The 18,486-nt window shown below is 45.2% G+C and overlaps 1 protein-coding gene across 8 annotated transcripts in view; it reads left to right on the plus strand.

Annotated features, from left to right (window-relative positions):
• Window positions 1-18,486, plus strand: part of DENND2B (DENN domain containing 2B) — a 180,683-nt gene that overhangs the window by 134,675 nt on the left and 27,522 nt on the right. For all 8 annotated transcript variants that reach the window (XM_054826884.1, XM_054826883.1, XM_054826885.1 and 5 more), the window contains 3 exons: window positions 4,490-4,559; window positions 13,407-13,484; window positions 17,446-17,586. In XM_054826884.1, the coding sequence (XP_054682859.1) occupies window positions 4,490-4,559; window positions 13,407-13,484; window positions 17,446-17,586 (289 nt within the window). The remainder of the gene's footprint in view (window positions 1-4,489; window positions 4,560-13,406; window positions 13,485-17,445; window positions 17,587-18,486) is intronic.

The raw sequence follows: 18,486 nt of genomic DNA on the forward strand, positions 1-18,486 counted from the left end.
GGTTCTTTGACAATGGGGCGGCCTACACGGCACTGGGCCTGATGAACCCTGATGGGATTCACCTCTCTCAAAGGGGGAAGAGCATCTTTGCCCAGGAACTAGCTGGGCTCATCGACAGAGCTTTAAACTAGGCTTGAAGGGGGAGGGGGATAACATCAGGCTTGCCAGCAACATGTTGTGGGACGATGTGCCCAGGTTGGAGGGACGGGGCGCTGGCGAGGGCCCTCAGCCTACTGCTCAGAGACGTGCTGGATGCACTACAGCACGCTCGAAGCCTAGAGGAGATGAGCCAGGGGCTCCAGATGGAACAGGAACCAACGGGGTAACACTGGGAAGATACATCAAAAGAATCCCAGGCACCCCAGCCAATAAGTCAGCCTCATCAGGGGCACAACTGAAATGCCTCTACGTGAACACACGGAGCATGGGGAATAAACAAGGGGAGCTGGAGACGTGTGTGCGCCTGGAAGGCTATGACCTTATTGGCATTACAGAGACGTGGTGGGATAGCTCCTATGACTGGAGTGTTGGGATGGAAGGGTACAGGCTCTTTAGGAAGGACAGGCAGGGCAGGTGAGGAGGGGGCATCGCCCTCTATGTCAATGACCAGCTGGAGTGCATGGAGCTCCACCTGGGGATGGATGAGGAGCTGACCAAGAGCCTATGGGTCAGGATTAAAGGGAGGGCTGGGGCAGGGGACATCATAGTGGGAGTCTGCTGCAGGCCACCTGACCAGGGGGACGGAGCACATGAAGCCCTCTATAGGCAGATAGGAGCAGCCTCATGCTCACAAGCCCTGGTCCTTATGGGGGACTTCAACCGCCCTGACATCTGTTGGAGGGACAACGCAGCTGAGCGCAAGCAATCCAGGAAGTTCCTGGAATGTGTTGATGACAACTTTCTCCTCCAAGTGATAGAGGAGCCCATGAGGAGAGGTGCCATGCTGGACCTTATTCTCACCAATAAGGAGGGCCTGGTAGGGGACATCAAGCTCAAGGGCAGCCTTGGCTGCAGTGACCACGAAATGGTGGAATTCAGGATCCTCAGGGCAGCGAGGAGGGTGTGTAGCAAGCTCACTACCCTGGACTTCAGCAGAGCAGACTTTGGCCTCTTGAGAGATCTGCTTGGTAGAGTACCATGGGACAAAGCCCTGGAAGGAAGAGGGGCCCAAGACAGCTGGCTAATATTCAAGGGTCACCTCCTCCAAGCTCAGGAGCAATGCATCCCAACAAAGAGGAAGCCAACCAAAACCACCAAGAGGCCCCCATGGATGAACAAGGAGCTCCTGGGCAAAGTCAAACAAAAAAAGGAAGCCTACAGAGGGTGGAAGCAAGGGCGGGTAGCCTGGGAAGAATACAGAGAAACTGGCCGAGCAGCCAGGGAACAGGTTAGGAAAGCCAAAGCCCTCATAGAAATTAGTCTGGCCAGGGATGTCAAGGACAACAAGAAAAGCTTCTATAGGTATGTTAGTCAGAAAAGGAGGACAAGGGAAAATGTGGGTCCCCTCCGGAATGAAACGGGTGACCTGGTTACCCAGGATATGGAGAAGGCTGAGGTACTCAACGACTTCTTTGCCTCAGTCTTCACTGGCAAATCCTTGAGCCACACTGCCCAGGTCACAGAAGGCAGGGACTGGGAGAATGCAGAACCGCCCACTGTAGGAGAAGATCAGGTTTGAGAATATCTAAGGAACCTGAAGGTGCACAAGTCCATAGGACCTGATGAGTTGCATCCGCAGGTCTTGAGGGAACTGGCGGATGAAGTGGCCAGGCCACTCTCCATCATATTTGAGAAGTCCTGGCAGTCTGGTGAAGTTCCCGCCAACTGGAAGAGGGGGAACATAACCCCCATTTTTAAGAAGGGTAAAAAGGAAGACCCAGGGAACTACAGGCCGGTCAGTCTCACCGCCGTGCCTGGCAAGATCATGGAGCAGACCCGCCTGGAGACTATGCTCAGGCACATGGAAAACAAGGAGGTGACTGGTGACAGCCAACACGGCTTCACTAGGGGCAAATTGTGCCTGACAAACTTGGTGGCCTTCTATGATGGGGTTACAGCATTGGTGGACAAGGGAAGGGCAACTGACGTCATCTACCTGGACTTGTGCAAGGCATTTGACACTGTCCCGCACGACATCCTTGTCTCTAAATTGGAGAGACATGGATTCAATGGATGGACCATTGGAACTGGCTGTATGGTTGCACTCAAAGAGTTGTGGTCAACGGCTCAATGTCCAAGCGGAGAATGGTGATGAGTGGTGTCCCTCAGGGGTCTGTACTGGGACCGGCACTGTTCAACATCTTTGTCGGTGACACGGACAGTGGGATCGAGTGCACCCTCAGCAAGTTTGCCAACGACACCAAGCCGTGTGGTGCAGTTGACACGCCGGAGGGAAGGGATGCCATCCAGAGGGACCTTGGCAGGCTGGAGAGGTGGGCCCGTGCAAACCGCATGAAGTTCAACAAGGCTAAGTGCAAGGTCCTGCATGTGGGTCGGCACAATCCCAAGCACAACTTCAGGCTGGGCGAGGAATGGATTGAAAGCAGCCCTGAGGAGAAGGACTTGAGGGTATTGGTTGATGAGAAGCTCAACATGAGCCGGCAGTGTGCGCTTGCAGCCCAGAAAGCCAACCATGTCCTGGGCTGCATCAAAAGAGGCATGACCAGCAGGTCGAGGGAGGTGATCCTGCCCCTCTACTCGGCTCTTGTGAGACCCCACCTGGAGTACTGTGTCCAGCTCTGCGGGCCCCAGTACAGGAGAGACATGGAGCTGTTGGAGCAAGTCCAGAGGAGGCCACAAAGCTGATTGGAGGGCTGGAGCACCTCTCCTATGAGGACAGGCTGAGAGAGTTGGGATTGTTCAGCCTGGAGAAGAGAAGGCTCTGGGGAGATCTAATTGGGGCTTACCCTTACCTGAAGGGGGCCTACAGGAAAGATGGGGAGGGACTGTTCATGAGGGAGTGTAGTGACAAGACAAGGGGTAATGGGTTCAAGCTGAAGGAGGGGAGATTTAGATTAGATGTTAGAAAGAAATTCCTTACTGTGAGGGTGGTGAGGCACTGGAACAGGTTGCCCAGAGAGGTTGTGGAGGCCCCATCCCTGGAAGTGTTCAAGGCCAGGTTGGATGGGGCTTTGGGCAACGTGTTCTAGTGGAAGGTGTCCCTGCCCATGGCAGGGGGGTTGGAACTAGATGGTCTTTGACGTCCCTTCCAACCCAAACCATTCTATGATTCTATAAGGTCTCCCCAGAGCCTTCTCTTCTCCAGGTGTCTCAGCCTGTCTCCATAGGTGCTCCAGCCTTCTGATCATTTTTGTGTCCCTCCTCTGGACGCGCTCCAACAACTCCATGTCTTTCTTGTACTGGGGACCCCAGAGCTGGATGCAGTACTCCAGGTGGAGTCTCCACATATTCATCTAGAATGTGAGATGGCTTTTTAAGATGCATGGTCTGAGACATGTAAATGAAGTAAGACCTGTTCTGAGTGTGTCTAGGGGGACTTTCAATGATGACAAAGAACTAGCATTCACCTGCAGGAATTACTGTAGCCAAGAATACATATGGAACTTTTTATTGGCTTACCTATGGCACATGCAACATAACCATGTTATATTCCGTGTTGCTTGGTTGTATTACCCAGTATGTGGAAGCACCTGAATAGTGAGTTATTGAAAACACTGAAGGAGAAGCAGACAACTGTGTGGGCAACAATGGTATGAGAAGCACACAGCCCTGCTTTCACAACATTTCACCTCTTTTGCTGCCACTCTCCTAGACAGACCTTTCATGAGCCCATGTTTGTGAAATAAGATTTCCCTCCCATATAATTATATGCTATAATTATATAAACCCTGACATTCCAGCACAAAGAAAAAATGTTTTATATAATGTCATTTAAAACTTGCAGAGCAGTCAGAAATGTTTCTCAGTCCAGGCACAAATTCACGGACCCATCCCTTTACCTGTACTGTAATTACAGCCTTAAACTGTTGGTTTACTTCTCTGTCACAGATGGTACTCATCTTAGGGATATAAAATGCACTGGATTTTGGAAATCTGTGTTGTTTCTGGATTAGAAAATGATTTCTTTACTCTTAGAGAATATCTAAGGTTCCCCCTTTAAGAGCAAAGCACAGTCCAAAGACAGGATCTAACTAAAAGGTAAGGGAGATAAAACATTTGAATACTGCCCTCAAAATCTGGTTTTTGTGTTCCTTCTGCAGTACAAAAGGACTGCCACATCACTGAAATTCAGCACCCATCTCTTCATACAATAAGATAGCTAGGTTGTCCACAATAGTGCAGATACTTTTGCTCTGTTCCTGATGGAATTTGTCCACAGAGTATGTCCAGATGATGGGCAGAGGGAGAGAAGACCCTCCAGTGGGTAGAATCTCTCTGCTGCATAAAGTAGTATCCTTTTCTAAATGATCTACCTCGTAGCTATGCTGTAGTTCTGATAGTAAGATCTGGGCAATTTATTTTCTTCTAGTGAAACCTTCTCTTTCATGCTGACTGGGGAAGATGGGAGCCGGCGGTTTGGTTATTGCAGGAGGCTGTTGGTAAGTACATCATCTTCACCTCAAAATGCAGAATTCTGTTAAACAATATCTCAAAACTATAGTCTGAACTTTGAGGGTGTCTCTCATGGTTTTTAAAGAAAACAGAGTTAGTCACTCTGAAATTTGGAAAGGTAAGGAGCTCAAGTAAAAAAAGAATTTGTAATGGCTGGCTGAAACAAATGGATCCCAAGTCTTGTAGGAAATTCATAAGTATGTGGAAAGTTTCTTGAGTGAGCACTTACTTTTAAAATTCTTTATATTACATGCTTTCAAGCAGAATCAGAAATACTACAACACTGCAAACAAAGGCAAATGTGGTATTTCTAAACATTTGTGAGTAACGTTTATCTCTTGGACAGCTGCTTACATCTCCAAAGCACTCTGCCAGCACTGCCTAATGAGCCTGCAGCAGGTCCATGATGTAGGTAAATAAGCCACCCTGTTGAGTAGGAGGGCAACAGTTGTGGAGAGCGGGCCACCAGCACCATTTGCTCAGGACCAGGCAATAAGCTGATGCCAGTGCTAGGAAGTCTAGGTTCTCGGGCTCCTTTTCTGTCCTCGTGACCAGGGGTGGTCAACTGGTGGTGCAGGGACCCAACTGACCCTACCAAACAGTCTTGTCTCATCACCTGGAAAATCACTGGTTATCTGATAAATTGAGAGCATGGCAGTGTGTGTCTGTATGTGTCAGGGCAGGGGAGCAGGGAGGAAACTGCACAAAGGCTTGCAAAGTGTATTAAGGCAGGTGAAGCACAGCGCAAACAGGGATTTTGCTGTCCATCCTCCAGATCTGACTGGATAGCTGCAAAGCATACAGCAGCACCAGCCTACACTCATCACCTCTTGGATAGGTTTGGAGCTGGTTGTGAGTGACTAGGCAGGGAGCCATGCCTCCTGTACTGTTCACATGACAGTTGCCTGCACTTGGTTGGAGAGCTTCTGTGGATACTGGATGCTGCATGAGCATTTTGCATACTCTCTGTGCAAAATGAATGTCTGCAGCAGCATTGCAAACTTGTAAATAGGTATCCCCTACCTAAGAGAAAGGGGCACTGTCACTTTCCCCTTCCTTCCCTCTCTGGCATGATTTCCCATCTTTCCAAGCAGGGAGCACCTGCCTTCAGTGGCTTCCAGTAGACAGAGCAACTTGCTGTCATTAGAACAGCACCCTCCATCCTGCATGCTGCCTGTACCTGACCTTGCTCGTACCCTGCTCTTTGTCTATGGCAAAGCTCCTTGTTGTGCAGACAGCAGATGCTCTGTCTGGGAGGTATTGCTGTGTGTGGTTCCTCTATTTGTAAGAAGTTTCGTTTAAACTAACATAACAGAAAACTTGTTTATCAATTCTGTGGGCGGTAATTGCCATAGGTAGCATCACAGAGACTCGCTTACTTTCTGTAACACAGTGTATAAGTGTGGGCCACAATGAGGTTTATATGTGGAAAGGAAATGTCAATGACGGCTTGTGTTGCAGTAAATCTAGGGCTGGTCAGGGGGTGATTCAGAGATAAACAAGTGGAGCACCTAGAAGGTATCCTTGCTGGTGTAACTAAGCATAACAAGATGTACAGCAGCAGTACAATTCCATTACTTTTTTGTGTTGTCATTTAAAAGGATAATAAGGTAAACTTGGAAAAAAATAACAAAACCTCAGAAAATGTTGGCTAGAATTAAATTATGGAATGCTTTCACTCTACCAGGTAAAGGGTGATATAAGACTTTCATATTTCTTATATTTCTTTACTGAAAGTGAAGTGATACCAATGTACTTTACCAGATTGTGCCTTTCTGGGGCACATCCTGCCGTGACTTCTGAGAGCAAAACTGGCACAGTCTGGGGCTTAGAAAGAAAGAAAGAAGATTTTGGAAGCTACAGAGAAACATCTCGGCAGTTCTCTATCTGGGGAAATGGCAAAAGTAGCAGAGATCTGGTATTTGGATCCTGCAACCTCTCTCTCTCCTGCTGGGAGAATGGTGGAGTTTGGGTTGTTAGATGAAGTGCCTTCTCCATAGGATTCAGCTGTGCTCATAAAGAGTAACAATTTCTTGTCCCCTGCAAGGGTTGGTGCATGGGTGGAACGGCCTCACTGATGTGCGTGTAGCTCAGTGTGAGATTTCTATTTACAGTCACGTGCATACTTTCTTATTTTATATGTGCAAATACAGAGTTTGTACAGGCAACAAGGGGCAAGTAAATTCTGCAGGCACTGTTTATATGCCAGAGGCTTGGGCTTTAAAGCAGATTTTTTTCTATTTGGGAGTCCAGTTTCCTGAGCAGTTTCTGAAAGCTTCAATCAGGGTGGCTCTGATGTCCAGGAGTTCACAGCATCTGCTTTGATCAGTCGCATGCCTGACCCACAAGGTCTGTCAAATGCAGTAACCACAGTTCGGGAACTACATGATGTTTTTGGCAAACATCACGTAAGAGAAAGATGGGGCCATACTGTGCAATATAGAACCATAAGAAAACCCTAAAATCATTCTAAACCACTCTGCTTCAAGACAAGCCAACTGCTGTGAGGCTAGTTCCTTAGAAAATATTCCCCAGCCATCCTGGCGAGAGATGCTCTTGTAATACCCAGCGAGAGATGTCTTACACCTTCTCGAGTGTTTGGCAGTCCTTGGCAGCAGGCTCCGTGGCTGGATGGCCCAGCCAGCCTGATCCTGGAGGATGGCTGGCTGTGTCTTCTGCAGAGGCTGGTGTTCCAATTCCTTTGTTTATGAAGCAATCACTTTTTGTCAGCCTTGTTCTCCTTTGGCATGTTGTGATATGAACAAACTGCTCTACTTTTTCTTTTCTGCCTTCAGATTTCAGATTGTTTCAAACCCTTTGTTTGGGGAGTGTGTGCTAAAACCCTGCCAAAACTACCTCAAGGGATACAGTGACAATTATGTTCTGTTTGTACTACAAATCCTGTACAGTATCCCCTTTAAATGTATTTATATTGTTTTGTTTCATTTTGGAACAGGATTAGAATGGAATGTAACCTATTGTATCACAGCAAACAATCTGTACTTCCATAGATAGCATGAAGTTTTCCAGTTCTATCTTGATACCTCCAAGGCAATCATGTAACAGCTTTCCTAGTAACTTGATGTGAGAAGTATGCATCCTCATATAAAAGGAAATGAGCCAATATATTGCAGAGATACTAGCTCTCGCTACTATGCCATTTTATGGCAAATAATACATTTTTCTTAATAACACAGATTAATTTCACTTTCTTTTCCATGCTAATTAATCCATCGACTTCCTAGGTTCTTTTCTAGAGCTGTTCTTGGGCTGTGGCTCTGCAATATGCACATGTCAGCAGCAAAGATGATTTGAGCAGTTCCTGCTGAGGGCTCAGCCTCACCTGGCCGGTCACAGCTCTCTCCAGTGAACATTAGAATGCCACTGGTGCTATGGTGTGGCAACCTGGGCAGGGGCAGAAGGGAAGAGCCAGGAGCACAGGAACAGTAGTAGCACACAGTTTGGAAGGAACAGAGGTGAAGCTGCTGTAACATGAACCTGAGTGTACCTTGTAAAATACATATTTTTTATTTGCTTTAGTGTATAAGTTCATTTTACTAATTGTCCCGATTTACTATGTTAAAAAATTGCTTTCTAAAGGGTATGACTGAAGTCTTAGCTCTTCTCTATTTGTGCAGCCCCATAGCTTGTGCCAGTAAGAACACAGCTTTCTGCTGACAGAGCCTCAGCTGCAACACCCACCAATACTGGATAATCTGCAAAACTTTCCTTACTGGGAGGTCATGAATGCCCAGAAAAAGGGCGTAGACAGCCAGAGACAAACCAGGCCTGTATCCTTTATGAGATGCTTGGATCCAGTGCAGCTTCTCAGCAGCCTGGGCTGTCAGTGGCCTTATGGTGGGGATCCACAGCTGTGCCAGCCCCTGTCCCCAGGGACAGTCATGGCATGTAAGCTGCTGTTTTATGGGATCTTCACAAGCATCTCAGGCTTTACTGCCATGGGACTTGCTGTGGGTGCTGAGGAGTGCTAGTTCTAGCTAGTGGGGCAATACTGGAGTATAAGATACTACATCCTCAAAACAATGTCCTGCAGTTCGTTGCCACAGCTGGCAGCTGGTTCATGGGAACAGTAGGAGACACACATTTCTATCGTATAGGGCAGATATCTGAGAAGACCCCATTCTCAGAGCAGAAGGCCTGATGATGTCAGGATTTCGTGGCTGGTAACTTTGTACTTGCAGAAATAAGATGAAAACTTGCAGGGTCTGTTTCACCCTATCCTACCTCTCTTTTCCCTCTCACATAAAAAATGGTCCTCCAGCACTTTTCTAGGCTAAGACAAGCCAGCCCCAGAGGAGTCAGTGGAGGAGCAGATGCCTGAACAAGAAGTGTGTATGTTAAAACATGAAAAACAGTAGTTAGGTGGGACTAGTTCATCCTGCATTTGCTGGGGCAGGAGAGAGGAATATGTTACTGTGAAAGCAACTTTTGTGGGATGCAGACTAATGTTTATGGAACTGAAAAAAGCTCACTGGAAAACCTTTTCTTCCCCTTGCCTTCTTCCCTCCAGTCTGCCCTCCCCAAGCACCATTGACAGCCCTGTGCGCATTGGGTGCTCTGGCATTAAAAGTTCATGTTTCACGTATAACAAGAAGACTTTAAGACAGTCTTTTGGATTTAAAACACCCACAGTTTTCTCATGGTCTGAATGTGGATTGGCCCTAACAAGGAATTAAGAGCTGCCACAGAAGCTGGCTTGTGACTGATTTATTCATTTTAGACTCTCAGCGTTTGAATTGTTCTGATTCCTGACACCATTAAGGAACATCTCTGTTTCTGGATATGTTAGCTTACTGGTGAGGCTAGAGCTTGTGTGGCCATGAGGATGTGATTGTATTAGGCTTAAGAGAGTGGTGATCTGATCTGATGCATTAACCTGATTTCTGCAAACCTACTTTTCAGTCTCTGTATTTGTAGGTCTGTCATTCTTTAAATTAAGACAGCAACAAAACAGCAGACTTCCCAAGGAGCCTTGCTGGGTTTTCAGTATGTCTCTCTCTTTCTGAAACTGCCAAGCCTTAACTACTGTATGCACAAAAATGTTCATGGGAGGCATCTCCTCTATCTTCTTGATGTCATCCATTCAAGCTACGCACCCCATCAGTTTGTGTGTGGCTCTAATGTAACTGAGCAGGAGAAATGTGCTGGGAAGTTATTCAGGAATACCATTTGTGATGGTCCTGTTTCACCTCGTCTTGGGGCAGCCCTTACTGCTTCCTCCAGTTTTTCTAAGAATGCTCTCTGGAGAATTATTTAGAAGTTCTCGGGTGAGATGTCCTGTCCTATTTTGGGGAGGAAGGAGCACAGTCCTTCTGGAGTCTTCAGCTTGATGCTAGTCTGTTTCTTGCTGTACTTCTGCTTCTTTGAGATGGCAGGTGGGACTATGGTGCATGTTTCTCTTTCTTGCTGTTTGGTAGGTCTGTTTTTGCTGCCTTTCCTCTCCACGTGGTGTATCTTCAGGCGGATGGGAGAAGCTGGGAGGAGAAGTGCAGGAGGAAAAATGTTGTGTTTGGTAATCACTGCTTCCGTTCCTATGATGTCAGCATACTGGGACTAGCATTCCCCAGTTGTTTCTGGGGCTGTGAAACCAGGAGCTTTCCTGACACCCCACAGCCTCACCAGTGTCTTAAAAATACCCCAAACCACTGAGTTATGTGTCTGAATGGCTGGTAAGTATGCAGACTGCAGGGACAGCCTGCCTTGCTTTGAAAGCAGGCGCATGCAGTGTGTGAGAGGCTCACAGTGCTATGCCAGACTGGGAGGAGATCTCTGAAGGTTCCCCTAGATTTCAAGTACATGGGCAGGGAGGTGTGATTTGAAAGAGAAAAATGGCAGGCTTATATTTTTGGAGCAAAAGCCTCCTGTTTCTCCTGCCAAAGCAGATTTTGGAGTGGGCTTTAGTCAGTAAACTTCAGATTAAACTCACTATAAAAAACAACTGTCCTGAGCCACTTGCGGACCAGCCCTGATGCAGATCTCAGCTCCTCGATCTCATAGCCAAGTTCTTGTCAGTTTATGTTCATCCTCTTGGGAAACTGTCTTGTTATCAACAAAACTCATTAGCATTTTCATTCATGATACTGGACTAAAGCTGGAAAATATCCTGGGCTCCATGAAAACAAATTGAAAACCAAACCACCATCCCCTTCATCCCTCCTCTTCCAGGAGGAGTGCCATCTATCAAGGCAGAATCACTCTGATGCCTCTTAGCTGTGCTACTTTACCATACAGCTTCCCTGAACTGGACCTATTCATCATGTGGAAGAGCAAGCCTCAGAGGACATGACTCCAAGGCTTTGTAGCTACCTTGTAGAGCACAGCCTGCAACTTGGAAGCACTCTCTCCTGGGAAGAGAGGAGGTTAAACTGGTACTGTTGGCCAGACCCAGTGCCCAAGTCTCCCCTAATGAAGAGATGAGTCCAGGCTGAGAACGGACGAGTGTCATGACCCATATGATGCTTTTCTAGGAAAGAAGCAAACTAAAGCATAATGAGCAGGTGTTTTAGATCCATCTTTGAGGTGTAAACTAATGGCTGAGAAGGGAGGTTATGTGAAGAGTTGCCAGTATTAGAAATTTGAGAAGTCCTGCCCCTCAGAATGGCTCTGCCTGAGGCTTTTGCTTGCTGCCTCTTACAAATGATTTGTATGCATCTGGGAGGCCGTGCTGTTTGCAAGAAAAAGTCTCTGAAATAACAGAAAAGGATGTCCTGTATGACGAGTGCAAGGAGGGAAGAATCCCAGGTCTCAGAGACATGTAGCCTTTAAGACGTTTGAAAGCAATGAAATTTCATAAAGGAGAATCTTTGAGTAAGTGCTAGGCAGTTATTGTTTCTGGTCTTATAGATGACCCAGGAATGTGATGTTTTTACTGGCACTTAGTGAGACAGCTCTTGGTTGGGAGCTATCCAAGGCTCCTGGCATGGCTTCGGCATTCCTGCAGATTTGACACAATGATTTTAACCAAAATCCCACATGCTTGATATAATCACTCAGTGCCTTTAGAAAGGGTTTTATACCTAATATGGACAAAAAAGGGCTCTGCTTTTTCAGAGATGTGATGTGTAGAGAGCAGGTTTGGATCCAGAAATAGACTCATCTGTGTTCACTTAGCTTTGGTATTTTTTGTGGTCTTTATTATAACAGGCAGGCACCTGCTGACTGTCCAAGTCTAGATTGCAATATGCAGATTTAAAAAGCACAGCTACCCCTCAGTTTCTCTTGATTGACATCTGTGTGGCATGTAAATGTCAAACACACCATGGGGGAGTTAATCACTGTATCAGCAGAGTGTAATGATGAGAGGAAGATAAAAATATACTGGCTCTCTATGTGGATACAGAGAAGATGATCAGCCACTTTGGCTAAATGTACAAGTGGGCAGAAGCTGATGGAAACAGTGACTGAGCTCCTTTATCACAGAGTTGTTATTAATGGGGATGACTCTATCACTGCTGCATATCAATAATTTACAGCTGCACAAAGAGGCTAAGTGATGCCAAGTGATTCCTTTACAGCTGCTTTTCGCTCCATGCAGCACGAGCACAACTGAGTCCCTGAGATGCAAGGAAGTAGGCAGCCTCGCCTCTTGCCTCAGACCCCGCTTTCAGCTTTTTGCTGCTGGGGTACTGGGGTTTGCTAGTGTTCCTGCAGCCATTCTGTGCTGTGAGGGATTTAGCTCCTGGACAAGGCAGCATCAGGACTTCCATGCATTGTATCTTGGGACTACATGTGACTGCATCTGAGGTCAGCAAACTGCCTTGTTAAAATAACAGCCCCTAGGAAGTGTGTGCCTGCTGATCTGGTGAAAATCAGTTGCAACTACACAAAACTGTAATGCTGCATCACAGCCTATTAAAAATACAGTGGGAAGCTGCTATGCTGGGATGTCACTGCCATCTGTGTGCATTGTACAGATGCAGGACACAGGCAGACCAGCTCTATGCTCTGAAGACCTTGCCAGTAAGGATGGTTTTTCTAAAGTTCTCAGTATTGGCTTAATTTTACTTCTTTTCCAGTAAATAAGCTGAATCCAGCAAGTGTTTGTACCCTTCTTTCAGACACGGTGCTGACGGGCCTTTCCCTGCAGTGGTATAGGCAGGGTTGCAGAGTTCCGTATGCTGAGGGAATACAAGGCAGTCATGCCAATTTAAACTATTTGCTTCTCTAGGAAATATCTCAAATAGGATGGTTACAGAGGATGGTCTTTATAGTGGTGGGGTTTTTTTGGGAGGAGGATGGAGGTTGATTCATACTTGCCACTGTTTAAGTTATTTAAGAATTTATCATGCATTAATCTGAGGAAATTAATGACTTAGCTCATGCAGCTTGCCTTTGTTTAGGTCTATGAGCTTGCTTTCTGTAATTTGAGTTGTCTTTGAACATCATGGAGTGAGTGAGGAACTAAAGCCATCATAACCTCCCTTAGCATTGTAGTTCTCATCTCCCAGCTCATGGCCCCGGGGTGGCCCCACTCCTCGTGCCGCAGCAGGAGCACAGGACAACGATAGCACAGGCATGAGTTCATGAGTTACAGTCATAGTTAAATGTGCTTTTATGGCTGCAAGCTGGAGCAATATTGGAATACAGCTCCAATGTGCTGTGATTTCCAAAGTGGATAAGCACTATTTATGCTTTTTAGTTTCCTATCTTATGAAAGAAATATGATGCTTTTCCAAGAGTAGCTATTTTGATGGAGAAATGGATAGTGAAAGATGTCGCATGATGGCCAACCATGTCATCACAGAAAGAAGTGTATTTCCTTATGACTCCAAATTAATATGTAATTTCAATCTCTTTTTTTTTACTGGTATCAGCCAAGTGGAAAAGGTCCACGCCTACCTGAAGTTTATTGTGTCATCAGCCGGCTGGGGTGCTTCGACTTATTTTCCAAGGTAAGAAGGTTTTTTTCAATATTGCTTTTTAATTTGATTGTTTACTGAGACACATCTGCAGCGATGAACCAGACGAGAAGAATTTCTTCCTTTGATGGGAGATAACTGTATTTTACAGTTGCTGTTTTGGCTATTCCATCTCTATTATTGGGCTCATCAAAGAATGTCTTATTACTTCTGTGACTGAGGCAGAACTTGATTCAAAAAACATCTGGGTGTCTGTATGATCTGGCTGACTGAAGTTTTTTCCATTGTTTTCTAAAGCTGTTCTGTGCTGAGCTGTAGTTCTTGGCACCCACAGTTTGAATGATGGGCCAGTACCACTTTTACTCCAATATCCTGTGGAATGATGAGGTTAAGAAAAAAGATGATTTGATAAGTGAATTCTATATGCTTAACTCTATTGACATGGATTTTTTTTTATCCTAAGAGGCTAGGAAAGCATGGATAATTTTTTAATTGGCCTCCACATTAATGAATTCAAAGTTGCATGGTATGCTGATGTGGTTTACGTAGGTAATACGTTTCTTGACACAAGAGTTTTGAGACAATAAGCAGGGCATTGCAGCTAAACTGAGGGATTAAATAGCCATAGAAACAATTAACTGCCAGTCAGCTCCAGAGCCACAAGCATTCTCCTTTTGTAAGACAAAAGGTTATTAAAATTAAGTCTTGATAACATTTCTGATTAACGTTAGAAATATCTCTCTAGCTGCTAGTGTTGGGCCTCCTAGTCCTCTGAGAGTGTGTCCTGCGAAATACAGTGAGCACCTCAGAGTATTGTGTAGGACTTGCTAGTGATCTGTGGAGAACAATGATATATCTAATGTGAAATGTCTGCCCTCCCCTTTTCCAATTTCAATGCAGTGCTTATAGAAATGTTCTTTTAATTTGCCAGAGATTTTCACTTCAGATGTGGGAAATCTCACAGAACTTACACAGATTTTTCTTGTTCATTTGTATAGGAATAAAGTTGAGAAGAATATGTAAATCACTGAAGTTAGTAAAAATCATAGTATTTATATTGTTCATGGGATCTAATAATCATACAGAATGTTATCTTTAAAGCAGGTTTCAAACTTTTCTAGATAAAACTTTAACACAAATCTTGTGTGAAGAAAAACAATTGGGTTGCAATAGTTAATCACAATTCTGCTTGTGACGTCTTTCATAAAGCTCTGAAATCAAGGGTTTATAACAGTGTATCTTAGACATAATATGTATCTAAACACAGATATCTGTGAGCAAAACGGAATGCATTGTTCTGGGAGGATAACACAGCTCACCCAACTCATGGTATGGAGAGATGTCCTGAGGCTCTTTGTTTGCTTTTATGCTTTTATCTAATTTTGATAGTGCACAGTTTTTCAAAGGAAAACTTGGGTGAGGGGAAAAAAAAAATGAAAAAAAAATTAGGTATCCTCCTTACAACCAAGTATCACTGCAGCTGAGGTATAAAGTCTGCAGGAGACAAGGAAGGCCATACCAAAATTGCAAACAATCTGCTTTCCCAGTTCAGTCTGTAACTTGGAAAAAAGTGTGTGATCATCCAGCCAAAGCGAACCCGAGATTCACGGGTGAGCGTGATTTCACTGGCTTCAGCAGGGGCTGTTCCCAGGCGTTATGGCAGGCAGGCCCTGGGCACACGGGTCTCAAATTATTGGTCTATGCAGGAAGGCAGGCTCTCTCTCCATTGCGTATTGGGCCCCGAATGGGGCTGTAACACACCTCTGCCCTTTTTCAACGACCGGGCTCGTGGAGGGGCTGGGCCACAAAAGGATGCCATCTGCACTGGGGTCTGGCCACAGCGGTACTGTCTTGCAAAGGGCTGGTCACCTCCTGACCGTACCAGTGCCAGAGTAGGAGCAGGGTGTTGGGCAGCATGCAGGGCTGGCTCCAACCCTGGGCTGGATTTAGCTCAGGTCTTCAGTGCACACTCCAAGCACCGCATTTGGAAAGGGTTTGGATGAAACAGCTGTTAAGTGAGGGAGCAAGAGTTTGAGCCCTACCATTCCTGTTGGTTTTGAAGACAGGTGTGGTGTGGATAGAGACAGAAGTTCTTGAAAAGTGAGACAGTCTCTTTTTCCAGCCTAGTAAGAGGAACCTGGGCTGTCCTCATTGATAAATCCAGTGAAAGAGAGGAAAACGATCATGATGGTGCACTTGGCCAAATTAGTCAAAACAAGGAACAGTTATCTTTACAGAAAAATGTGAATGACGAAAAAGCATGCGATGTTAAACCTTAGATATTATTTATCAGAAAAGCAAAAGTAGTCCTCTGTTTTAAAAAGTTTATCATCCTGTTTCTGATAGCCAGCATTATTTTCATCTTCCTTGAAGCCTTTTATGCTCACTGCTGCAATACCTACTGCTAAGACAGACTTGAGAACCACAGATATCTTTACTTCCAGCTAGTTCATTTGGTCATGGTTTCAACAGATGTTTTTGACCATTTTATCTCCCGAGATCTCTGTTCAACTTTTATTTGGTTTAAATGCTCCTTTTTGTTTGTGTTGTGAAGGTTGTTGAGACAGGGATATGACACACATGGCCCCCAGCTCCAGCAACATAAAGCATCTAACAGTGACTGCAGGAAAGAAGATAGGCGTTAGGCACATTACCACTGTGTGCTGGCAGTGTGCAGGAGCACTAAGGGACCTGGGGCATAGCCTCGGTTCATTACTGCTTCCCATTTGGGCAGCTGGGTTTGTTTGGTGAGAATAGTTGTTCTGTTACAAATTGCATCAAGAGTGAAATTCATATCTTCATTTATGGTTATCTGCCGCTTTCACGGACTGGAATGCAAGCTATGTATATAGGGTCGGCTTTGCTTCGGTTAGGCCTTTCCTATGTTGCAAGGAGGATGGGGAAACTTTGCACCAGCGTATGCCTCTGCTGGCATTGGTGTCACTGGCTGCCGTTCTAAGTCACCAGCTTGTGCTTAAGTATCTTTTAATGTTCTGTTTCAGTGAAAAGCATTTCCAGGAGAAACAAGGGGAAATGCCTGGCTCAGACCCACTAACTCTTGTATGGCCTTTTGCTCTTGAGTGGTGGTTAAAAGATCACCATTTCAGGTCAAACCACTAACTGCTTTGAAGCTTGCTTTCTTGTCGTCTTTAGGTTTATCATCTATATGGTCTGTCTAATGTGGGAAAACTTAGCTGTGATCTAATTTATGTTGGCCCATGTGACCAAAGAGAGAAGAAAATAATAGTCCCCTCTATCTTTAAGAAGTTCCATCTGCTTATTTCAAAACTAGATTGCCTGCTCTGCGTCATGTCAAACAGAAAATGACCTTAATGCAGGCACCCAGTGTAAACAGCTGGGCACGCTTGATGAGACTGCTCACGGCCGGCTCCAGCTCAGCACGGACTGTGACGTGACTGCTGCCGCTGTGGCCGGGACTCTCCCGGGAGCTCTTTCCTGGTGGAGGTCTGTTGGTATCATAGGGTGGCAGGGTTGCTTTTCTTGCTGGTCTGGCTTTTTTCTGCCCTATCAGTTGAAATGGAAGAGGTGCAGAAGAAAGTGTTTCTCCTTAATACAAATTTCAAGATGTACCACTGAGACATGATTGCTGACCTGGCCTGAGATGATGGGATTTGCCTTGATCTTTCTGTCCTTCAGCTCACCCTGTTGTTCAGGCAACAATATAGATCCATTTTGCCATGCTGAGTCTTCTTTTTCCTTTCCAGATTTGTTATTTCTCCAGATTTGTTATTTCTTCCTTGTGAATGTCAACTGCATTCAGAAACAGGCTCCATTTTTAACTGGAAAACATAGCATTTTTAGAGTATGATAGAATCCCGTGGCTTTAATGGTAGTGAAGAAATGCATGGCAGAGGAGAATTAAACTTAGATCTGCCATGTGTTTAGGCACATCTGGGTCAAAAGATGCTTCAAAAGTCTATGTGGTGCTGACATGTCCTGTCTCTTTCTCTCTTATGTCTTACTAATGGATCAGATCCTGGATGAGGTTGAAAGGAGAAGGGGAATATCTGCTGCCTTGGTTTATCCATTTATGAGGAGTCTGATGGAATCTCCTTTCCCTGCACCTGGAAAGACAATCAAAGTCAAAACCTTTCTGCCTGGAGCTGGAAACGAGGTAAAAAGCAACTGCAAATGTTAAGAGGCAGAGCCTACCCCCTCACCACTCCAATATCAAACAGCAAAAGAAAAACAGGAGGAGACATACCGATACTGCAAAGCATGTGAGGTAGCACACCCTCAAAATGAGCAGTGCAGGAGCTGCACCAGTGTTGATATGCTAATGCTAGTTCCCATTGATCATTATAAGCCAATTTATTGTTACGTGTTTGTTATTTTACATTTATTAATAAGTTGTGTTTAAGAAAAAACCACAAACACCACAGATGTCCTAGTATGCCTGGCCTAGTGTATTTAACAGAACTACAGCGTTGCTGGGCTTTATCACTGTGATAACAAGCAAGTGTAATTTTCCCATGCTGACTGTACTTAAACAGTTCAGCAGCTGGTTGTTATTGCAAACCTCATTACTGCCTGGCCTGGCCTGGGTAGGAGGAGTGACCAGCAGCATTTAAATGCCTCTTTTTGGCAATAAATACCCTTTAACTGGCCCTCAAAGAAATAGTCTATATTTGGAAAAGCATGTCATATGAAAGGTTTTGTGTGCGCGCGTGCGCGCGCATATAATAGATTTCATTTCCTTTTATTACTGACTCAAGTAGCTAGAAGCCTAGCATTATACAACATAGGCCTTACTGGAAAATGGCAATATTGAAGCCTCGCTTAAAAAGTTTTTTGTAACTTGAGGCTTGCTAGCCATTCACCATGTCAAATTCTGCCCTCTGCATGTCCTTATGTAAGTATACAGTAGCTCTACTCAGACAGGCAAGCATAAAGAGGAAATACATTACTGCAGATAGGAATAGAATGCATCCCAGTTAGTGCGAGCAGGAAAAAAAGTCCCCTCTAGGGTTATTTTACACTCCTGAGGGTTAGTTTTTCAGTGCTATTACTGTTA

The sequence above is a fragment of the Grus americana genome, chromosome 5, assembly GCF_028858705.1.
Source record: "Grus americana isolate bGruAme1 chromosome 5, bGruAme1.mat, whole genome shotgun sequence".
Lineage (NCBI taxonomy): Eukaryota > Metazoa > Chordata > Aves > Gruiformes > Gruidae > Grus > Grus americana.